Source organism: Hippocampus zosterae, chromosome 2 (genome assembly GCF_025434085.1).
Source record: "Hippocampus zosterae strain Florida chromosome 2, ASM2543408v3, whole genome shotgun sequence".
NCBI classification, from domain to species: Eukaryota; Metazoa; Chordata; class Actinopteri; order Syngnathiformes; family Syngnathidae; genus Hippocampus; species Hippocampus zosterae.
Window position 1 is genome coordinate 32,486,538 of NC_067452.1, and position 21,017 is coordinate 32,507,554.

A 21,017-nucleotide genomic window follows, 5' to 3' on the forward strand; every position below is an offset into this window, starting at 1 on the left:
GTCACTGGTATTGGTTCTGGATTTTCAACTGAGAAATGCGGTTTGGAACTGATAAGAGGAAATTATTAATCAGTCACAAAACTATTGAAAAACAGCCTTTGTGTCGCCGTGATTTGTGTCTCACCATTTTCTTAATTTGCAGCGCTTTCATTCTTCGTTTACGTTTCCCTTTGTCTCTCTTAAGCCCTTCGGTGTAGTCCACAAGTCTGAGGCCCCTGTGTTCTGTCCGCCTCCACATAACCGCCAGAGATTAAAAATAACGGGCAAGGCTGTTAATTAAGTATCTAATCTTACTGTTTATACGTTTGGCAGATCTGTCAGAGACATTACAGTGCATACACAAAGCCAAAATCACCACCTTGATGGCTTGCCAGGATGTCAGTGAATTATGCATTAAGTTGGTACAAGTCTTCATTTTAAGTCATCTAATGCGCATGTGATTTTTGCTTGTACACACGTGGGGAACATTATGTTCATTTAAAAAAAAAACAGTCCTCATAGAAATAACTTGAATGTGACAAAAGTAAGAATAAAAAAAAAAAGAAATTAACCACTGAAAATCAATTGCTTCTGAATTGTGGTTCAACTGGTTTATTAAAAGAAAACCACTCATGAAGCAGGCCTAGTTAAAATGAGAGTGGGTACCCCCTTGAAATCATTGAAAATCATAAAAATAATTCCAAAGAGGGCGGCCCGGTAGTCTAGTGGTTAGCACGTCGGCTTCACAGTGCAGAGGTACCGGGTTCGATTCCAGCTCCGGCCTCCCTGTGTGGAGCTTGCATGTTCTCCCCGGGCCTGCGTGGGTTTTCTCCGGGTGCTCCGGTTTCCTCCCACATTCCAAAAACATGTGTGGCAGGCTGATTGGACACTCTAAATTGTCCCTAGGTGTGAGTGTGAGTGCGAATGGTTGTTTGTTTCTGTGTGCCCTGCGATTGGCTGGCAACCGATTCAGGGTGTCCCCCGCCTACTGCCCGAAGACAGCTGGGATAGGCTCCAGCACCCCCCGCGACCCTAGTGAGGATCATGCGGCTTGGAATATGAATGAATGAATAATTCCAACGGTCTTACAATTATGTATTGTTACGCCCCCAGTGGAATGTATGGGAATAACGTGCACCTTCAAATAGTAAAACTGCAAAGACAAGATGCAAAGATTCTGAGACGTTTTCCAAATAAAGCCAAGCGGAATCTTTTGAGAGTGAGCAACTGATGGCTTCGCACTGATTGTCATTTTAGATAATAGCAACCGTAATTCAGTGTGGTTAATGGGCCGCCTTGTTAGTCGATAGCGCAAGCTACAGAATTTGTTAGGATGATCAACACCCCTCCCTCATTAGTACACTTACAAGTTAAAATAACATCAGCGGTAATTGGCTTGAAAAGCCCATCAATGCCAGAAGGAAGAAATGATGAAGGACACCTGAGCCAAGCTTCATGCCACGTCTAAGACGGAGCCTTTGGACAGCCTTCAGGTTGTTGTAGCTTGTCGACAGAGCTTTACCGCCTCTGTGGCTTGAGTCATTTTATCTTCAGGCGCTATTATTAATAAGCTCCCTCTGCTATCGGGAGACTTTGGCTCCGCCGATGAAGGCCATTTATTTCAAATTAAAGGACAGCTACTTATCTTGGGCAGCTTCATCCCTTGCAAGAGATAAAGATGGTGCTTTGGTTTTCTTCCTTTTTTTTTTTGGTGTGAAAAGTGAGAGGAAAAGTAAGAAAACTCAAAAAGCCAAAGCTTAAATGGAACAATAGCTCTCAGATAGGCCATCATCACTCCAAACGTGGAGAATAACACCGACTGACCCTTCCTTTGTCACGTCTCATCTTTTATCTCGGTTCCTTCTGTCTTCATTTTCCTCCCCGCTCGCAATATTGTTCATACGTTGATGAACTCGAGCTGTTGTTTCGGCCGATGATGACGTACGTCGCGCACATGGACACGGATGTACTGCAATTAAAATGCGCGGGTCATAGCCTCCGCTGGGTATGAAAACTAAATTAAATTTGCCGTTAAAAGCTCTTCACAGAATCGCCACGCGTATGCGCTAATTGGATGCGTTTGCATGCCGGACGATGTGTTCCTGCGTGTGTATTTTTGTCTTCTAAGAACTTAAACAGTATTCGCGTGTGGTGTGTAACTCCTGTAGGCGTATGTAACTTGTTGGTCTCCGCTTCAATCAGTCCGTCTCCATTAGAATGATGCACGCAGCCACCAAATCTGTCATAGTTAACAATCACACAGATAGACAGGCTAAAACCAATTATCATACAACCCACATAGCTAATTAAGCGTGGCTAATTCAATCTCTCCGTGAACACTTTTCTGCTCTATTTGATCAGAATGATCCTTTCCTCTCAATTAAATGTGTTTCAGCGCTAATTGCATCATTTGCCGTGAAGCGCAAACTGGAGCGTCCGCACCAACAGTTGCTGAAAGTGGATTGCCGTGGGCGTGAACGACATTTTTATTTTCACCTTTGTTCGACCTCAATCATCGACTTGCTAGGGACAGTTTTAGAGTGTTCAATCAGCCTGCCGCGCATGTTTTTGAAATGTGGGAGGAAACCAGAGTACCCGGAGAAAACCCACGCAGGGGAGAACATCCAAACTACACACAGGGAGGCTCGAGATGGAATTGAACCCGGTACCTCTTTACTGTGAGGTCGACATGCTAAACACCGGATCACCAGGTCACCCTGCCCAGAACATACTGTACAACACAAAATAACTAAAAAGTGTAATGAGTTAAACGAAACATTGAAGTTGATGTCATGCGAAGACTGGGGCTTATTTTGCTGTCGGAGTTTAACCCATCATGGAAAACCACCACTAAATAATAATATTCATCTTCCTAACCGCTTGATCCTCACTAGGGTCGCGGGGAGTGCTGGAGCCTATCCCAGCCGTCTGCGGGCAGTAGGCGGGGGACACCCTGAATCGGTTGCCAGCCAATCGCAGGGCACACAGAGACGAACAACCATCCGCGCTCACACTCATACCTAGGGACAATTTAGAGTGTTCAATCAGCCTGCCATGCATATTTTTGGAATGTGGGAGGAAACCGGAGCACCCGGAGAAAACCCACGCAGGCCCGGGGAGAACATGCAAGCTCAACACAGGGAGGCCGGAGCTGGAATCGAAACCGGTACCTCTGCACTGTGAAGCCGACGTGCTAACCACTGGACTACCGGGCCGCCTTAAATAATAATATATTTGCTATTTTCTTGTGAACAAAATTCTATTCTTTTGGATGAAAACAGCCTGCTTATCTTCCTTTTTGTGTCTGTTGTAGGTCTCGGAATACCGGCGCTGTATGTCCCGGCCTGCAGGCTCAGGTTTTATCTTGCTACAAGGTGAATGGACAACAAACTCTAAGATGTTCAGACCTGGCCAAAGAATACATGCGATGCATAAATGCGGCAAAGAGGGTAAGCACGTCCTTGAACGTCCTAGCGTTTAGGATGAAATGCCACAGTTGTCTGATTGTACATTCAGCCAAACTTCCACTGAAAATCTACAACAATTATTCTCTGACATCAATTCATTTCTCAAGTTACTGGATGATGAGATTACCTTGTTTCCAAATATATCTGGTACTTTTTTCATTCCATTGAAATGTGGCTTCCTAACTTACATGACATCACTCTTGCTTGAGTGAATATGTTAAGAGAAAGAGACTAGAAGAATGTTGCTCTTTTTGGTTGTTTTTTTTTTGCAATGCACACATTTGAGGTATTTGACTTTGAATGTGTCCAAACCTATCCTGGCCTTTGTGTTTGCCACTCTGTATCTGCTCAGCAACATAAATGTGGGCACTCAAGTCAACTTATGTGAGGGCTGCTGAAGCCCCCCCCCCCCCACAGAAAAAAGAAAATACAATTCATTCAATCTTCTTAAGAGTTCAGAACAGAAATGGTTGTTTAGATTGCCGACCAGGTCCTCACGCTCATCTCTACTTTCCATACTCCTCAGCATGTCTAGCTGAGTCACGATATCTGTTTTATTTTATTTTATTTATTTTTTTAATTGGCTTTTCTCATTGCCAACCTTTCTTTTTACAGCAGTTTGTGAAAAGGACATGAATAGGACTGGGTGACGGGATATATTTTCCTTCAACTCGATGTGACTTCAGAATTAGGTTTCGCCAAAATCTGTCATGAGCCTGAGAAATCCATCCATCAATCCGTAATTGATTAAAAAAAGACAAACCACACACACATAATGCCAGGTCACCTACTCAGCACCCACCCCCACAAGTTTGAGACCCCTGTTGTAGACCAAATTATTTGGCCACCCGATCACCCCCAGGGATAGGAATGCAGAAGATGGTATATTTATTTTCTTTTCGCCGTGTTTGAAACTCCCACATATACTGTCAGTATACAGGTAGTTTTTTGGGGTTTTTTATTTATTGATTTATTTATTTTTGATCAGCTTCACAGCAGGTTAGTGGACAAGCCTGCACATTACAGCGGTTTTCCTGCACGGTGACATTTGAACCCGTTGAAAGTGGTGTTTATACGCGCGGTATATACTGTATACCAAATGACACAGACCCCGCAGAGACAAATGAGACAGACAACAAATGAGACAGACAACTTCTGCTAGCAATTATCCTCAGGGAGGCTGAGTCCGACATGAAACGGTGATATAACTCAAACGCCGTGTCTGGACACTCAGCGGGACGCTCCTGGCATTTATCTGCAGCTTTACATGTAAACGAATGCACCACACTTTGAGTTGCACAGTCCGATGATGTTCTCGAGTCTTTTAGGGCCAATCTCATCACATCAGATGTGCTGTAGATCAATGTCAGTGGCTTGGCTTGAACCGTGGAAGGAAGAAAGAACAGACAGGCCCGCTCAATGTGAGAAGCTCGGAGGAGATATTAAAGAGTTGGTGTGCTTAATGAGGTTAAATCTTTTATGCACCCTGTAACCTGAAAACAAGATAAACTGTCCACTGTCGTAACCGCTGTCCTTTGAAAGGTTAAGAAAAGGCACAAGAAAATACCTGGCTTCAGCTAAAAAATGAGAAGGATACTGAATGCAATAAAAAATATTTGTTTTCGCACAAAAAGAATACTATTGATTTTAATTACAATTGTATTGTAATTAATCAGTAATCTAGTCAAAGATTCTCTTCCATTAATTAGTTGTCCAAGCAATGAAACATTGAGCTCTTTGAGCATCATGGCATGGGATGATTGCAAAAACGACAATCATTTACTTTTGTTAAAGTGTCTTTCGCTTGGGATATGCTGAATGAATGCAGTCTTTTCACTCAACTATCGCTATATCCAGCAATGGTCTGCTTGTTAGTCAAAGAATGACTTTGCAATTGGAAAGAAATTCTATGAAATCTTATTATTGGGTAAGATACTGCGGGGGTATAGAAAGTGTTTTTTATGAGATGTTCTATGTGTAAAACTTTGATTTCTTGCTGTGTGAAAACCAGAGGAAACCGAAAAAGTTAAAATACTTCACTCTAGCGCAGACAGATCCACTTTCAAAGCAAACACCATGCATGCTGAGTTTTCCCGAACATCCACTCCATGAATCTAAATAGTTCTTTAAATATTCTTTTATATTCATCCCTCCCACTCCCCTTTTGCGCACAAGTCATGCTGTTACTGAGATCACATGAGCATGGCTCCTGTGCCTGTCGAAAATGAGGCAATCAAATGAAAAGTTGAAGAAGACAAAATGTGATTGAGCTAAGGGCCCAACAGATATGTAGAAATGTACTGAAAACGGTTTGGGAAAAGAACAAAGTGATTTACACCGAGAGAGAAATACGTATGTTTGTGAGATGTCAAAACCAGGATCAATTAAAATGAAGAAAGTGTTAAAATAGAGAATGCCAAGAAATTGAGGGAGGAAATGGTGCATATGAGAGAAAATGATACTGAGTAAGTGGCTGACAGATGGGGGCATAAGTGCTCGGCAGAATGAGAAAATTCAACATTGACGTGACAGCTGCCAAAATGTGCAGATAAAGGATCCTGGAATAGAGTCCCATGTTCAAACACAGGAATATAAGAAAGTGAGATTGGAATGTAAGTGCAAAGTAAATATTGTGATAAAAATTGATTTATTATTTGAATCATCGAACCTTCAATTTGGCTGCTGTAAATTGCAATTTTTTCCATTGTGGGACAAATTAACATTTTCTTATCTTATCTTATGTATATATAATATGTAATATTCATTCCTGTGTGCAAAAGACAATGTCTTAATTTTAGTAAGGTAAAATACACAGCCATTGCCATAAAGGCAAATTGTCCAATACAAAGATGCTAAAGATGAAATGGAAAAAAAATGAATCTGAAATGTGAAGTCCCGTATTTTCTGCACTATAAAGCTCACCCAAAAGCATTCAATTTTCTCAAAAGCCGACAGCGTGCCTTACAGTCCGATGCGCCTTACTTACTGATTTTTCGGACGTAGCATTTGAAATGTTCTGTAAGGGATTTGTCGCAGCTGCAGCGGTTGTGAAAGCTCCATATAAATACAACTGTATTGTATTGTATTGTATTGTATTGTATTGTATTCCCTTTAGCGTAGCTCCATCTAGTGGATGCATAATGCAACCACAGCCACTCTTGTAGCTTCTGTTCTAAAATAGGCCAGTCATTGAAGGTGCGCCTTATACTCCGAAGCGCCTCATAGTGCAGGAAAATACGGTATTTACTATTTTTGATATACCGCTCAGTGAGCTTCTATTCTCTGCGTCCTATATATGACAACTCAACTGTGTTACTAGTAAAAAATAAAAATAAATGTTCGTCTGAAGCCCTGCAAAATCACACAAATGTGTTCTGACATGCCACAACCCGTCCTCTTCTTCCAAATATGAAATATGCCTGCCTTCATCATTTGAAGCCCCTGTTGTGACACATACGGTCGTCATTCTTTTTTCATTTTCCATTCTCTTTATCAGCCAGCCATCTTCCTGTCCCCATCCTCCATTATCACTTCACTTTTTCTTCCTCTTTTCTCTCCGCCCTTTTGTTGCTCTGCCGCGTGCTATCAAAAAGTCAAGTCTTTTATCGAGCTCGTGGCCTTCAGACACCTCGTGGCTTCCAGCCAAGGAAAAGAAAAAAATAACAAGTTCAGGGGTGGAAAGACATAGACGGTGAGGCACTGAAAATTACCTCCGCGGTGAGGCATTTTCGTACACAGGGTGAACCCTGACCTTACCAGCACTGGTTTTAACCTCTTTTCGACACCGTCTGATAGAGGACCCAGATAGTCATTCAACATCTGCTTGTAGTGTGTTCCATAGAACGCCTCGTCGCACAAATTTAACACTAATTTCAGTCTGGATTTTGCCTCCTCCACCTTCACACATAGGAATCGGTATTGTGGAACTCGAGGCCCCCAGCTGGGATAAGAGAGGGTAACAGTGGGGGGGTTTTCACTGTTCTTTGTCGCATCCAAGCCACGGTATTATCAAAGCAGTCCATTTTATACCCACCGTCCTTTTTCCAAGTCCTTTTGTCACACATTCCGTCTGCCTCTTTTGTGATTGCACCCCGATTCGTGTAGTCCCAGAGAGATCAATTTCCTTTTCTTCTCTCGTCTTTCGTCAATAAATAAACAAAATGCCATTGCATTATTTTTGCCTTTTGTAGCTCTTCTGAAGACTTTTATCTGGAACTTTCAAATTGGTTGTGTCGTGCTTTCCAATAGTTGTCTAGCATCTACAAGAAGTTGGTTCATATCTACGTTGTCCTTAAAATTTTCTGATTGATTTTTGGGGGTTGTTTTGTCAAGTGAAATAGTCGTCTGTTTCGCCATTGAAGTGACTTTAAAAAAAGTTTGTGTTTGAGTTGTACATCCAAGTTTTTGAACTGTTAAATACAATCAAATTGAGGCTTTCCTTTTGTCTAGCAACCTGAAATTGTCTAGTACCTTTCAGCAAAATGGGTTTTTTTTCCCCCCAGGCTTTATCTCATAGCTAAACAATGTGTCAGTGCATTTAAGGTCACGTGATTTATCTTAAGTATGCAACCTTTGCCATTCATGATTGCTTGAGACCAATGAGACACCATGGAGCTCTGTTTTCATGACCGGTGCAAATCTTGTGCATCGCGTGATCTATATTTGCGCGGACATGCGAACTCCACACAGGAAAGCCGTAGTCCAGGGGTGCCCATTACATTGATCGCGATCGACCAGTAGATCAAGGACTGCTCCCAAGTCGATCCGAGGTGGAGAGGAAAAAAACAAACACATTTGTGTCTCTGTGCATGTTAGTAATATATTTTTTGTGTTAATGCACACTGCACCCTAATTATTCTACCAGTCTCACTTTCACAAATAGCATTTTAAAAAGAAACTAAAATAAAGCAGGTCATCTTTAACCTCCGGTGACTTGAAGTTGTTCGCGTGGTAACGGGTCGATCGCGGGAGGTTGGTTGGTCGAAAAGTAGATCTTCGGTCAAAAAAGTTTGGGCACCCCTTCCGGAGTCGGAATCGAACCCTGCACCTTTGCACTGTGAGGCCAGGACAATGCAAAGCAATTTAGTGTCTGGAATATACAGTATAAATGTGATTGTAGATTTTAATTTTCTTCATATGATGCAAAGGCATTTTTATGCAGTGCAATTGTATAGATTGTTGTGATGATTAATTTTTTTTCTTCTCTTTTATCTTATTTTTCTTTTTTCCCCTCTTTCACCTTATTCTCAATGAGTATTTCTTTCATTTTTTCCATTTAGAACTACCTGGTCAACCATGGATGAAGAAGGAGAATTTCCGACAAAGGCTTTGACAATACTTCTGAGAGCATCACCTTCGATCGTGATTTTGTGTTCAATTCCAAGAGATAGACGGTGCCCTTGGCAAGCCTTGTTGTTGAAATGTTTTTTTTTCTTGTATGCTATTCATCTGCAGTACCAACCATTGAAATGATGCGATGATTCTACACTGCTATGTTTTCCACAGGAAAAAAAGAGTTAGCGGGTTCAAGGTCTGGCTCAATACACTTTCAAATCCATCTTTTATGAGACCATTAGAGGCTGTTTGGCCGATTTAAATGGTAAAGATTCATCCAAGGCTCTTTCGTGCGTGCATGAATGTCAACTTGAGTTTGCGTCCAGATTTCTGCTGCTTGTCTAGCGGTAAAAAAAGATGAATGTATGGGGACTGCGCATAGCATTACTTTTTCGATGGTGCACTTTCAAGAGTGGTGGTTTTTCTTTTTCGCGCATAGTTTTGCGGTCTCATCGCCGTGACTTTAGTACAAAAAAAGTCTGTATTGTGTTATTTGATTCCATTAAACTATCTGCGGTTTATTTGGCCTTGTCTGTATTCATTTGGTGAACAGAATCCATCATTGTCCGGCTGAAAAGCCGTCACAGTACAATGAGACCAAAGCGCCACTTCAATGTCACATACTGTCATTGTCAATATTTTGGCATTTCTCATTTGAAATTATGGCGTTACAATTTTTTTAATTTTGTGAGCTGCCTTATAACATTTATTCAAACTTAGAAGGTGTGAATAGTTTTAATTTTTTTGATAGGCGAGCACATGCACTGCCAAGGTTGATCCATCATGTCATTTTGAATATTATTGTGTGTCATACATCTTAAAGGTGAACCCAGTCCATTTAAGAACTCAGGTTAACTTGAGATTTGTTTGCATATGCTGGGACACTGTGACTTGCTAAGAAGAATTAGAACAGAAGAAGAATGTTAACATTAATTTATTTCAACTTAATTAACATGGTATTTCATGACGGTCGTCGGGCAGTAGGCGGAGGACACCCTCCGGTTGCTAGCCAATCGCAGGGCACACACAGACGAACAACCACCTGCGCTCACAGTCACACCTAGGGACAATTTAGAGTGTTCCATTAACCTGCCATGCATGTTTTTGGAATGTGGGAGGAAAGCGGAGTACCCGGGAAAAAAACACGCCTGCGCGGGGAGAACATGCTAACTCCACACAGGAAGGCCAGAGCCGAAATCGAACCCTGCAACTCTGCACTGTGAGGCTGTCACGCTAACCAGCCAAACACCGGGCCCCCCTAATTACTTTACTTGTGACATAAAAAATATTTCATCTGGCATTTTCTGAAGTGATTTCACACTGTTTACTTTTGGATTTTTAAAATGTAGAAATGCCTTTCATAATTTTAATGCCTTGTAATAATTGAGTTAAAAATATCATCAAATGAGTTTGTCACTTGTGAAAGATTTTAATGACCAATACTTTGTCGCGGGGGAAATGATCTTTATAATAATATAATACGGTATTTGGAGTTTAATGATTCGATCATAAATGTTTAAGTGGGTCAACTAGGAAAATAGTAATCATTTGAGAAGGGTTAGAGTATTGTTTGCACCGGCTGCCACTGATAGGAAACTGATGAAATAAAATCAGTCGGTATTTTATAGATGGCGCCATGATGATGTCCTCTCCATATGCGCTCTTTCCAGGCAGTTAACACCTGTAAGAACATGCCCGCTATGAAGAGGTGAGCACTTGTTTGACTTCACCACACGCATTTCACTCAAGTGGTGGCTTTTTCCTTCCTCTGCAGTTGGTTACGGTTTGCCCTGGCTGTAGTAATTGGTTTGCAGTGTCAAGTGAGGCTGGTGCCGCTCATTTACGAACGGACGTCCGGACATTTCTTAATGAAAGAATTCAGCGCGGCCTTGGGTGGCAGAGTCCAGACGTGCGGATGTTCCTATGGTAACGGTGTCAAGTGAGTGCTGCGGCGAGAGAGATGAAGGAAGATGATGTTGCATGCATTCAAATGCATTCCTCGCTTTCATATGCAATTACCGCAGGAACTGAGGCTGCGGATGTTATTTTAATTTTTTTCAGTTTTTCCAGACCTAAGCCTTCCAGAGACTCGGATATAGAAATAGTCATTAATTTTGTACCTTATTTTCTTGTAGTATAAGTCACAGGTTTTTTTTTCATAGTTTGGCCCGGGGTGCGACTTATACTCTGGAGCGACTTATGTGTGCAATGGTTAACACATTGTCCACATCACATGTTATTTTCACATTAAACCACAAGATGGTGCTTTCGGCCTCTGTTGATACTTTCCACATTGGCGGTAACTGAGAAAAACTACTGACGATGTCTCTGATATAAGCGACGTAGAAGAGGAAGTGCTGCATCTTCTACCTCCGGAGTTGGCGGACACCGAGCATGAAGATTTCATTGGATTTCGTGATTTGTAGTGACGCTGATGGTTTGGTAAATTTCTTAGCGTGTTCTTTGTGCTGTAGTTGTCAATGTTTTTAGTTTAACATAAGTTTGATGTTTAATTGCCTTTCAAGATGACATTTATGTTTTTGGTGTTGGATTTGATCAAATAAATTTCCCCCCAAAATGCGACTTATACTCCAGTGCCACTTATAAGTTTTTTTTCCTTCTTAACCCTATAATGCCGTTCGTATTATATTTGATACATGCAGTTTCATTATGTAACTCATTCTTTATCGTACATTAAACCATCTGTATCAAATTTGATACTGCAGGTTTAAACATTTTCAGTTTTTGATGCAATCTACATTATGCTTATAAATGTGATACAACAAATATCTAAAACAAAATAATATGGCAAAAATATTTTAGTGGATTCTATAATAAGGGTTAATGAACATCTCAGTTCCCAAAAATCTTATTTTTCTGGCTATTCCTTGATGGGTCAGGCATTAAAGAGTTAATTATGCATTTTTTTGGCTGTTGCGATTTATAATCCGGAGCGACGTATAATCCGAAAAATACGGTAGTATTTCACTCAGCAGACTTGATTTGCACGTGATGTGGGTTCTGTTCACACTGATGGTGTGAACGGCTTTCAGTCCCTGTATGTGTCTAACCAGTGCAGGGTGCGATCTGTTTTTTTCCCGATGTCGGTCGCCGAATCTTCACCTCCCAGCAAAACCCAAACATGATAAATGAAATTGAAAATCTTCAAATATGACATTCAAAGTAACTTGTGGATTTCAGAAACTTGGTGAAGGACAGTTCGACATGGTCGCAACAGGCTCTCAGGATCAAAGCCATAATTGATGGGTTGATAGACAAACCACTTTCCCACCCGGGTTATGCCACACTTTAATGGTGAATAAAGTGAGGGCACAGTTGGATGCGGGCATATTTTTACATAATAAAGGGCACAGACTTGGTTTAAAATTCTCTTTTGTGTTGCTACATTATATCTGAATTGCTTATATCTCACAAATTAGAATGGTGGAAAAAGAATGGAGTTAGGTTTCCTGGGCTGAAAAAATTAATGTGATTTTTTTTTTTTTTCAACTTACACTGAAAAATAACCTTTCATACATCAGCGAACTGACTTATTTTCTTACTCGGCCACAATATACTGAGCAGCAAGGACAGTGAAAATGAAAAGAAAAAAAACAGAAAACCTATCAAAGCATGTTTTTGTACAGCTTGTCCTCATTTGTGTCTCGGGTGAGCTGGAACAAGAATTTGACTATGGACAACAGCGTCTTAAAAAATCCAAAGCCCCCCTTTTCGCATAGCGATCTACTACGCCAGGGGTCCCCAACCCCCAGGCCGTGGACCGGTACCGGTCCGTGGGTCATTTGACACCAGGCCGCACAGAAAGCATAAATAATTTACATTTCTTCAGTTTCATTCATTTCAGAATCTGAAAGGTGTTTTATTTAGAAAATTTACCGGATTCTCTGTTAGATCAGTTGACAGTATGTCAGTCTTGACGCAGGTCAAGGCGCGCTTCTCGGTCACGCCATAGGTTACCGCTGAAATGAAACCCGGGAGCTAGCAAAATGAGTAAAAAAACAAACGTCTTTGGAAAGTTTCTTCGGGAAGGGGAAAAGGAGACAGAAGACGACTCCAAAGAAAAAGAAAAGCTACATTTAATTTACAATATCCGGAGTCCTACTTAAAATACGGATTTATCTCAAAGGGAGATTCCCACACATCAAGACCACTCTGCATAATATGCGGCGATGGTGAGTCGCATTTTTCATGCGCTTTGTATCTTATTTTGAAAGCAGGTTTAAATGTTGTCATCCAGACCAAAGAATGTTGCGGCCAGATAGGACGTTCCTTTGATTTGTGTTTATTATTATGTTTTGAAAATAACATAATTTTCATTCATCTTACGAACCGCTTGATCCTTACGAGGGTCGCGGGGGGGTGCTGGAGCCTATCACAGCTGTCTCCGGGCAGTAGGCGGGGGACACCCTGAACTGATTGCCAGCCAATCGCAGAGTGCATGTACACGAACAACCATCCGCGCTTACACTCACACCTAGGGACAATTTAGAGTGTTCAATCAGCCTGCCACGCATGTTTTTGGAATGTGGGAGGAAACCGGAGCACCCGGAGAAAACCCACGCAGGCCCGGTGAGAACATGCAAACTCCACACCGGGAGGCCGCAGCTGGAATCGAACCCGGTACCTCTGCACTGTGAAGCCGACGTGTTAACCACTGGACTACCGGCCCACCCATAATTTTCATGCATGTCATATTATATTATTTTGTTTGTATTTATCTGTCACACCTGCAAGGCCGGTCCCTGAAAATATTATTTGACATTAAACCGGTCCGTGGGTCAAAAAAGGTTGGGGGCCACTGCACTACGCTACTGCTCCAACACTAGTCACTTTTGTGTGTGTGCGCTCTGAGCGGAAAAGCCGCACACTCTCCTCATTCCGTAACCCTGATTAAAGACTTCCACCTTTCTAATGCCATTAGAAGGGATGAGAAAAAGAGAGGTGTTTTAGGGAATGGACAGCCTGCTTAACCTCCACCGTTGTGCAGCAAGAGAGCAATTTAATCCCTGTGTCGGAGGCCGGATTAGTGCTTCGTTTAATCACCACTGGCACTTTTCTTTGGACCTTACTGTCATTTTTTACACCCCTCCCTATCTCCCTACTCATCCCTCCTTTCATCATCTGTTCTTCTTTCTGTAATGCTTCTTCTGGTACGCACTGGCCTAATGCTCTATAATGCGGTGGCTTCCCTTCATCTGTCTATAGTCATTATTCTTTCTTCAGGAAAAGACGCTCTTATTGTGAAGGTATCTGTTAAGATGAAATTGTGCTGCGGTCTGGACAATGCAGGGGACAGACATTTTCCATGCCCGCATATTGTCAGTGATGATGCAGAATTGAATTCAGAATTGTATAATAATGTCGTAGTGGAGGCCTTGAGGGTATTGCAGAAGCATATCTACTGTTAAAGTTCGCAAAACATTTCAGATTCAAGCACCCTAGCAGGTGAATCAATTCCACTTTGCTCCTCTTAGAAAAACGACGTTGCAAAGATGTCACCATCTCTCTGTGTATTCGCAGATAAACTCAAGGCCCGGGGGCCAGATCTGGCCCGCCACATTATTTGATGTGGCCCGTGAAAGCAAATCAAATATGTTGACTTCGATGATGCTCACTCAAGTTTTTACCAACATTTCAAATTCTCGTCGGTTATATATAAGAGAGCTATTGTACGTTTTCTTGTTACCAAAACAACCCATTACAGTAACTTCAACAATAGTTGAATAAACCAACTATTTATCATGTTTGGGTTTTGCTGGGAGGTGGAGATTCGGCGACTGACATTGGGAAAAAACAGATCGCACCCTGCACTGGTTAGACACATACAGGGACTGAAAGCCGTTCACACCATCAGTGTGAACAGAACCCACATCACGTGCAAATCAAGTCTGCTGAGTGAAATACTACCGTATTTTTCAGATTATACGTTGCTCCGGATTATAAATCGCACAAGCCAGAAAAATGCATAATTAACCCTTTGATGCCTGACCCATCAAGGAATAGCCAGAAAAATCAGATTTTTGGGAACTGAGATGTTCATTAACCCTTATTATAGAATCCACAAAAATATTTTTGCCATATTATTTTGTTTTAGATATTTGTTGTATCACATTTATAAGCATAATGTAGATTGCATCAAAAACTGAAAATGTTTAAACCTGCAGTATATAAAATTTGATACAGATGGTTTAATGTACGATAAAGAATGAGTTACATAATGAAACTGCATGTATCAAATATAATGCGAACGGCATTATAGGGATAAGATGGAAAAAAAACGTATAAGTCGCACTGGAATATAAGTCGCATTTTGGGGGGAAATTTATTTGATCAAATCCAACACCAAAAACATAAATGTCATCTTGAAAGGCAATTAACCATAAAACTTATGTTAAACTTATGTTAAACAAAAAACATAGACAACTACAGCACAAAGAATATGCTAACAAATTTAAATCAGGCCACTTGGCCTGATTTACAAAATACATAACTACAGTTTGGAAATTTGAATTTTTATTTTTTATGATTTTTTGGGGCGGGCAGGGTGTACGCTGTCTCAATTTGATGACCTTAAATTAATTTACATTCTGATCTACTAGGTCAGTGGAGTCTTAACATGTTTTTATTCCCCTCCCATTGGCCACATAGAGAAAAATCGAAGCCCCATCTTCACCTTTAACGCTTTCATGCACCAATAATGATTACCTGATAACATGATAAGCTGTCCACTGTAGTGACCGTCATCCCTGAAAGTCTGCAGGATTTACATTTGCACGCGAAAAACAATCGATCAGATTAGGTAAATATATGCTTCGCCTCACTTCTCGGAGCCTTCAAAAGAGGTTGTTGTCTACTGACTGATTTGGCATCTGTGCTTTTAGCTCAGTGGTCAGCGCTCTCGATTTCCATACCGGACTCGCAACTCGTGTTGGTGATTAGTTGACCGGCATCTTTTGTGGTGGCCCTCAAGTGTTGTCGTGTGATACGGGCATTACTTGCACTCGAGAGGTTCTATACTCTCGCTCTTGGACCGTGATGTTGCTGATCAATACAAGGCGAGCCTTGTCCTTTGGTTAATGAGGGTGTAAAAATGCGTCGGGAGAGGTCAAACCAGATACGGTAGATGAAGGAGCTGCTGTCCACTTCTCGCCGCCTCACGGCCATGCCTCAGAAGTTCCTCTCTATTTTGTTTTGATGCTTTATGACAGTTGCTGCGGATTTTATATTTTTCAAGGCGACACCATTCTTGTCTGACACCTGCTATGGAGGCTAACAAATGCTCAATGTCAACAACTCCTTTGAAATGTCCATCATCATGTGTTTGGTTCCAGTGGGCCTGGCCACGTCCTTGACTCGTGCAATATTTCTGGAGAGTGAGCGACCCGGCGTGCACTTCATCCGACAATGTCTTCGCAGCGTTGTGTGTTCGGGAAAACACACACACCGGGTTTTATGTTGAAGATATTGACGAGCTCGGAGGGGCTCTCGGCAGTCTTTGACATCCGTCGCTGAAGCGACCGCTAGAACGCTAAATCGTCTTTCTTCTGAGAGAAAAGACATCGATGAAGGCGACTCCTCGGAGACAACAAAAAAGGTGAAACATAAAATGAAAAAATCGAGAGTGTGAAAAGTGGAAATTGTCTCTACAACTGTTTTGATTGATATTTCTTCTTTCAAACTGTAAACATGTCACATGTAGCTAGCATTACAACGAGCAAGCTGCATTTGAAAGCCTTCACATGAAACACATTGCCGCCTGTGGAAAGAGCGTGTTCATGATTGAATATACAGTTATCTTATTTTGTGTCCATATCCCAGGGCTTCATTGTCTTCATCTTGTACAGTGCGCCACATAATTTTTTCTTCAATGAATGCCTTCCACGTACACTCAAGTCTATCGTCGCTGATTTTCAAGCGAAAGGTTGGGCGCACTTTGGACCGTTGGGCAGAAACTGAGTATTTCCAAATTTGGTCAGTTACATTTTATTCATGCAGTTGTTTATTTACTTATTTATGACAGATTTATTCGATTTCTCAATTTACACATGGGTCTATTACATACAAGTTATGGATCAATCATACCAGAGGTATGTCTCTCCAATGTTTGTGGAATCTGCTCAGATTTGCGCCAGGTCAAATCAATTAACTCACAAGCTATACAGGCTTTGCCTTTTCCAAAAACTGCAACAATGCTTCAATGAGCCCATGAGAGCTGATCTGTGGTCAGCTTAGTGTTGACCAATGTGAGCTATGAAGCAGTGCCAATCACCACACCCCACCCACCCCTCTGTGGCTCCAATTTAAAATTTCTTTTCTTCTTTTTTTTTTTTGACATGTTGACAGGGAACTATGCTAATAGGATTTCAGGTGAACAGAAGTTGTTCTGTTATGTTCTACGGTGCTCGATATGATGGATGCAGGCTAGGCTTAATGCTTAGCACATCCGCCTCACAATTTGGTGGTCTGGGGTTTGAATCTCATGTGATCTTCATGCTGGTGAGCTCTTTTGACACTAATGAGGACAAACACAGCAAGGGGGCCAATGTATGGCAATAATCACACCTTCCCACAGCCTGCTTGGAGGCACTGTAAGAGAAAGTGTCATATACGGAAACTTGCATGTTCATGCTGTTGTGATTGCATTATCAGCTTGAATTTTTGTGTTGGAGAGCACAGCGCACTCTGCTAAATGCCGAGGAATATGTTTTGGAATGTATGTATTCTCATGACTTAGTTGTATTTATTATTTGTTTTATTATATTTCATTTTCATGAATGTGCCAATGTGCATTTTGCCCGTGGATGATAGCAATGAGACACATACATTATACTGCGTAGTAAGAAATATCTAATAACATTGACTCATACTAATCAACTTTAGTGTGCCGCGTATCTTGTAAAAGACATATTTTATACATTTCGTATTTCAACAAGCCTACCGGGTCACATTAGTAGAGGATTAGTTGACTATAGCCACTGTTCACCTGCAAATAAAAAATGCATTATTAACAATGAGCCAGAGGCAAAACATCAATTTATTTTCGAGCAGCCAGTTGGAGGCTGAAACTGCCCCCTGGACATCATTATTTATCCAACCATAGCAACACTGCATTTTTTTTATACAGCTCCATCCACAGGTTTGGAGCCAAACTCAACTTAATGATGCATGGCACAAGTCCTAGTTTGGCTCCCACTCCGGTCCAGTGATTGACACGCACGTACTTGACACCAAGAGTCCCGCATGTCATCCTCCAACGAGCAGAGGTTGCATGCAAATCGGAAAAACTGTGCAGATGTTTTTTTTTTGTTTTTTTTAGCTTGAAGGCAGATGCAAATTGTGTGACCGCCATAATGTCCAAACGTACATGGACAAATAAGCCATAAGGCGATAGTAATGAGGATCATCCTTTTTTTTTTTTAATATAATGGAAGTGGACCATGACATTGAACACAACGGATTCCAGGATCCCATTGGACTTCAGAATATGTTCCTAGGACACCATCATAACTATCATTTTAACATTCTTAATTGTGATAAAGCTGTTCAAATGAGTCATGGTAGGTGAATGACCAAAAACTGCAAATGTGAATGACTTTGCAGATGCATATCATTGTTTTGCCATCTTGACATTTACCCATCAAGCGTCAAGCAAGTAATACAGAAAGTAAAACGACCTGGGGTCCATGTTTGTCCGTATAGATGTCAGTGAATTATCTAAATTTGACTGCACGCATGAGCCGCCATAGGGAGTGAATAAAACGGAGTTAGCAGAATTATATATATATTTTTAATAACGCTTTAAAGAATTTAAATTACTCTCCAAAACAATGCTAGAACTTGGACGGCCCTAATATATATATATATATATATATATATATATATATGTGTGTGTGTGTGTGTGTGTGTGTGTGTGTGTGTGTGTGTGTGTGTGTGTGAGTGTGTGTGTGTTATGTAAAATAAACAAACATTAACAAAATGCAGCAATCAGGAAAGTTCATCAAAATGTTAGCGAAACCATGAATGCATCTTTGAGACATTCAAGCTCATAAACATGACAGGTCTTAGTGAAAGACAACAGAGGGCAGCCTTGCACTCACTCTTCACCTCTGAGGAGAAAATGTGCATTGAAGAAAGCATTATTGCAGATTTCATATCAGAGTCCAACCCTAAAAACTAGAAAAAAAAATATTGCAGCACACTGATGCCCAACCTGACGACCACACTCCTGCCACTTAAGTGTCAATGTGTATACGACACAATACACACATGGATGGCTGCCGGATGGAAGTGCTTTCAACTCCCATCCGGCTATTAAAGTGAACCCTGAGTCCTCAAACCAAGTAACTACTAATGGAGCCTTGATTGGCAGGTAGAGACATGGAGGCCAGACATGTGACTCACTCAACCTGTGTGTGTGTGTGTGTGTGTGTGTGTGTGTGTGTACGCATGTATCAGTGTCTGATCTGTCAGTGTCTGTGGCAAGAGTTGGAGAGGGAACAAAATGAGAACGGGCAGACAAACTGCGAACGGGATTGTGCATTATCGTAACGCATTTTTCACAGCCCCGCTTTGTTCAGCGGAGAGATCGGTGCTGTTGAACGGTCTGCGGCTGGATGGATGGAGGTCTTGAGGAGCCGACGATGAGAAGAAAGGAGCTGATGCGGATTTGGAGCTGGGAGTCGCGGCTTGGAGTTTGAAGCGGATTACGTGGGACAGGAGAAGTGAACTAATCTCTTTTCGTCAATGGATGCTACAGCTTTGTGTTTGCTTTCAAAACTTAGCTTGTAGCAGACGTGTGCACATTTTCAGCATGACGAAAATGTGCTTTGATCTCTCTGATCCACTGGAGAAAGGACACTTTGATCCTCTCCTCTTTCCTCTCCTCTTTCATCTAGAACTGCTTCAGACAACAAAGTGTATGCAGAAAATTGGTGAAGATTGAACGACTGTCTGTGTCCTATGTGTTGTCTTGTGTTATTTTTGTTATTTTGACTTCAAAATGGCGCCGCGAGAGTGGCTGCCTTTCCAGCAGCTCTTTTATTTTGTTGTTCTACTTCTTACTTTCATAACTTTGCTGCTGTGAAATGGGAATTTCTCCATTGTGAGACTAATAAAGGTTTTTCTTATCTTATCTTAACACGAAGGTGCGATCCACATCTGTTCTAATTAAATGTGCTGCATTCAAAGAACCCGCGATCAACAACAAGAGCTCTATTTATAGCTGTTGGACTGCAGCAGATTACAATCGGGACTGATTTGTCATAACATAAAATCTGCAGCTTGAAGGTCATGCCCTAATCGATGATGTCACAGCAGGTGAAAGGAGGGGGGGGGGGGAGTTGTTTTAGCCACAGGAAAGAGGCCGTCTTTTGGTTCACTGCTGATTCACCAGGTGACATTTAAACCAAAGTTGACCGGAAGGAAAACAAGAGGATTCGTCATGCGTTGAACTCAAGAAAGGTCAGCAAAAAGAAGCGCTCTGTTGCTCATGTTCGGTGAGAGATTACAGACGCTATCTTGTAAATTGTTCACAACATTTCTCACCGATGATGACAATGATAAACTCCACGATGGGAATTGAAATGTCATGCTACTTACAGAGGACGGCTTTTTTTTGTTTAGCTTGGGTTGGTGTTGAGTTTGCCAGATTGCTAAGGTTAAAGAACTCTAAGTTTCTCCGGTTTTACTTTTCCTAGCACACTTCTGTGACATCACAAGGAAAAACTTTTTTTTCCCCTTTTTTTTTTTGGGTCCTGCCCCGCTGCAGGTTTCCTGCACAAGGTTGAGCATCACCCTGGTCCAAAATGAAGGCATTGTTCCAGAAAGAGAAAGCTGGCTTTGCGAAGAGGATTACATTTTAGTTTTGAGCTGTGGGATTCCATTTCTTCTGGCTTATGGGCTGGTCACCGAACTGCATCACTACGCTTTTAGGATTGTTTCCGAAGAAGAATTGGGCGGGGGTGGGGAGGAAGATAAATCAAAAGAAATATATAATGGAGAATTCAACACAAGCAGAAAAGAAGTACAACTTCTGAAGAAAAAGAACCTCGTAGTACAAGATAAATATGCAATTAAAATAAGGAATGCCGTTTCTTTGATTGGCAATACATGAAGTAAGTAACATTGAATTGATTTCTTGTTCTTATCTTTGTTTTTTAAAATACTATGGAAATGATTGTGAGATTCTCTCCGTGCAACGGTTTGAATGGCTGAAGG

At 41.4% G+C, this 21,017-nt stretch overlaps 1 protein-coding gene across 1 annotated transcript in view; it reads left to right on the plus strand.

Annotated features, from left to right (window-relative positions):
- chchd6a (coiled-coil-helix-coiled-coil-helix domain containing 6a) overlaps positions 1–9,301 on the plus strand; it is a 28,887-nt gene extending 19,586 nt beyond the window's left edge. Inside the window, exons 7-8 of the mRNA XM_052059830.1 lie at positions 3,293–3,428; positions 8,726–9,301. Coding sequence (XP_051915790.1) covers positions 3,293–3,428; positions 8,726–8,749 — 160 coding nt within the window. The 3' untranslated portion in view covers positions 8,750–9,301. The remainder of the gene's footprint in view (positions 1–3,292; positions 3,429–8,725) is intronic.
- Positions 9,302–21,017: the final 11,716 nt, after the last annotated feature.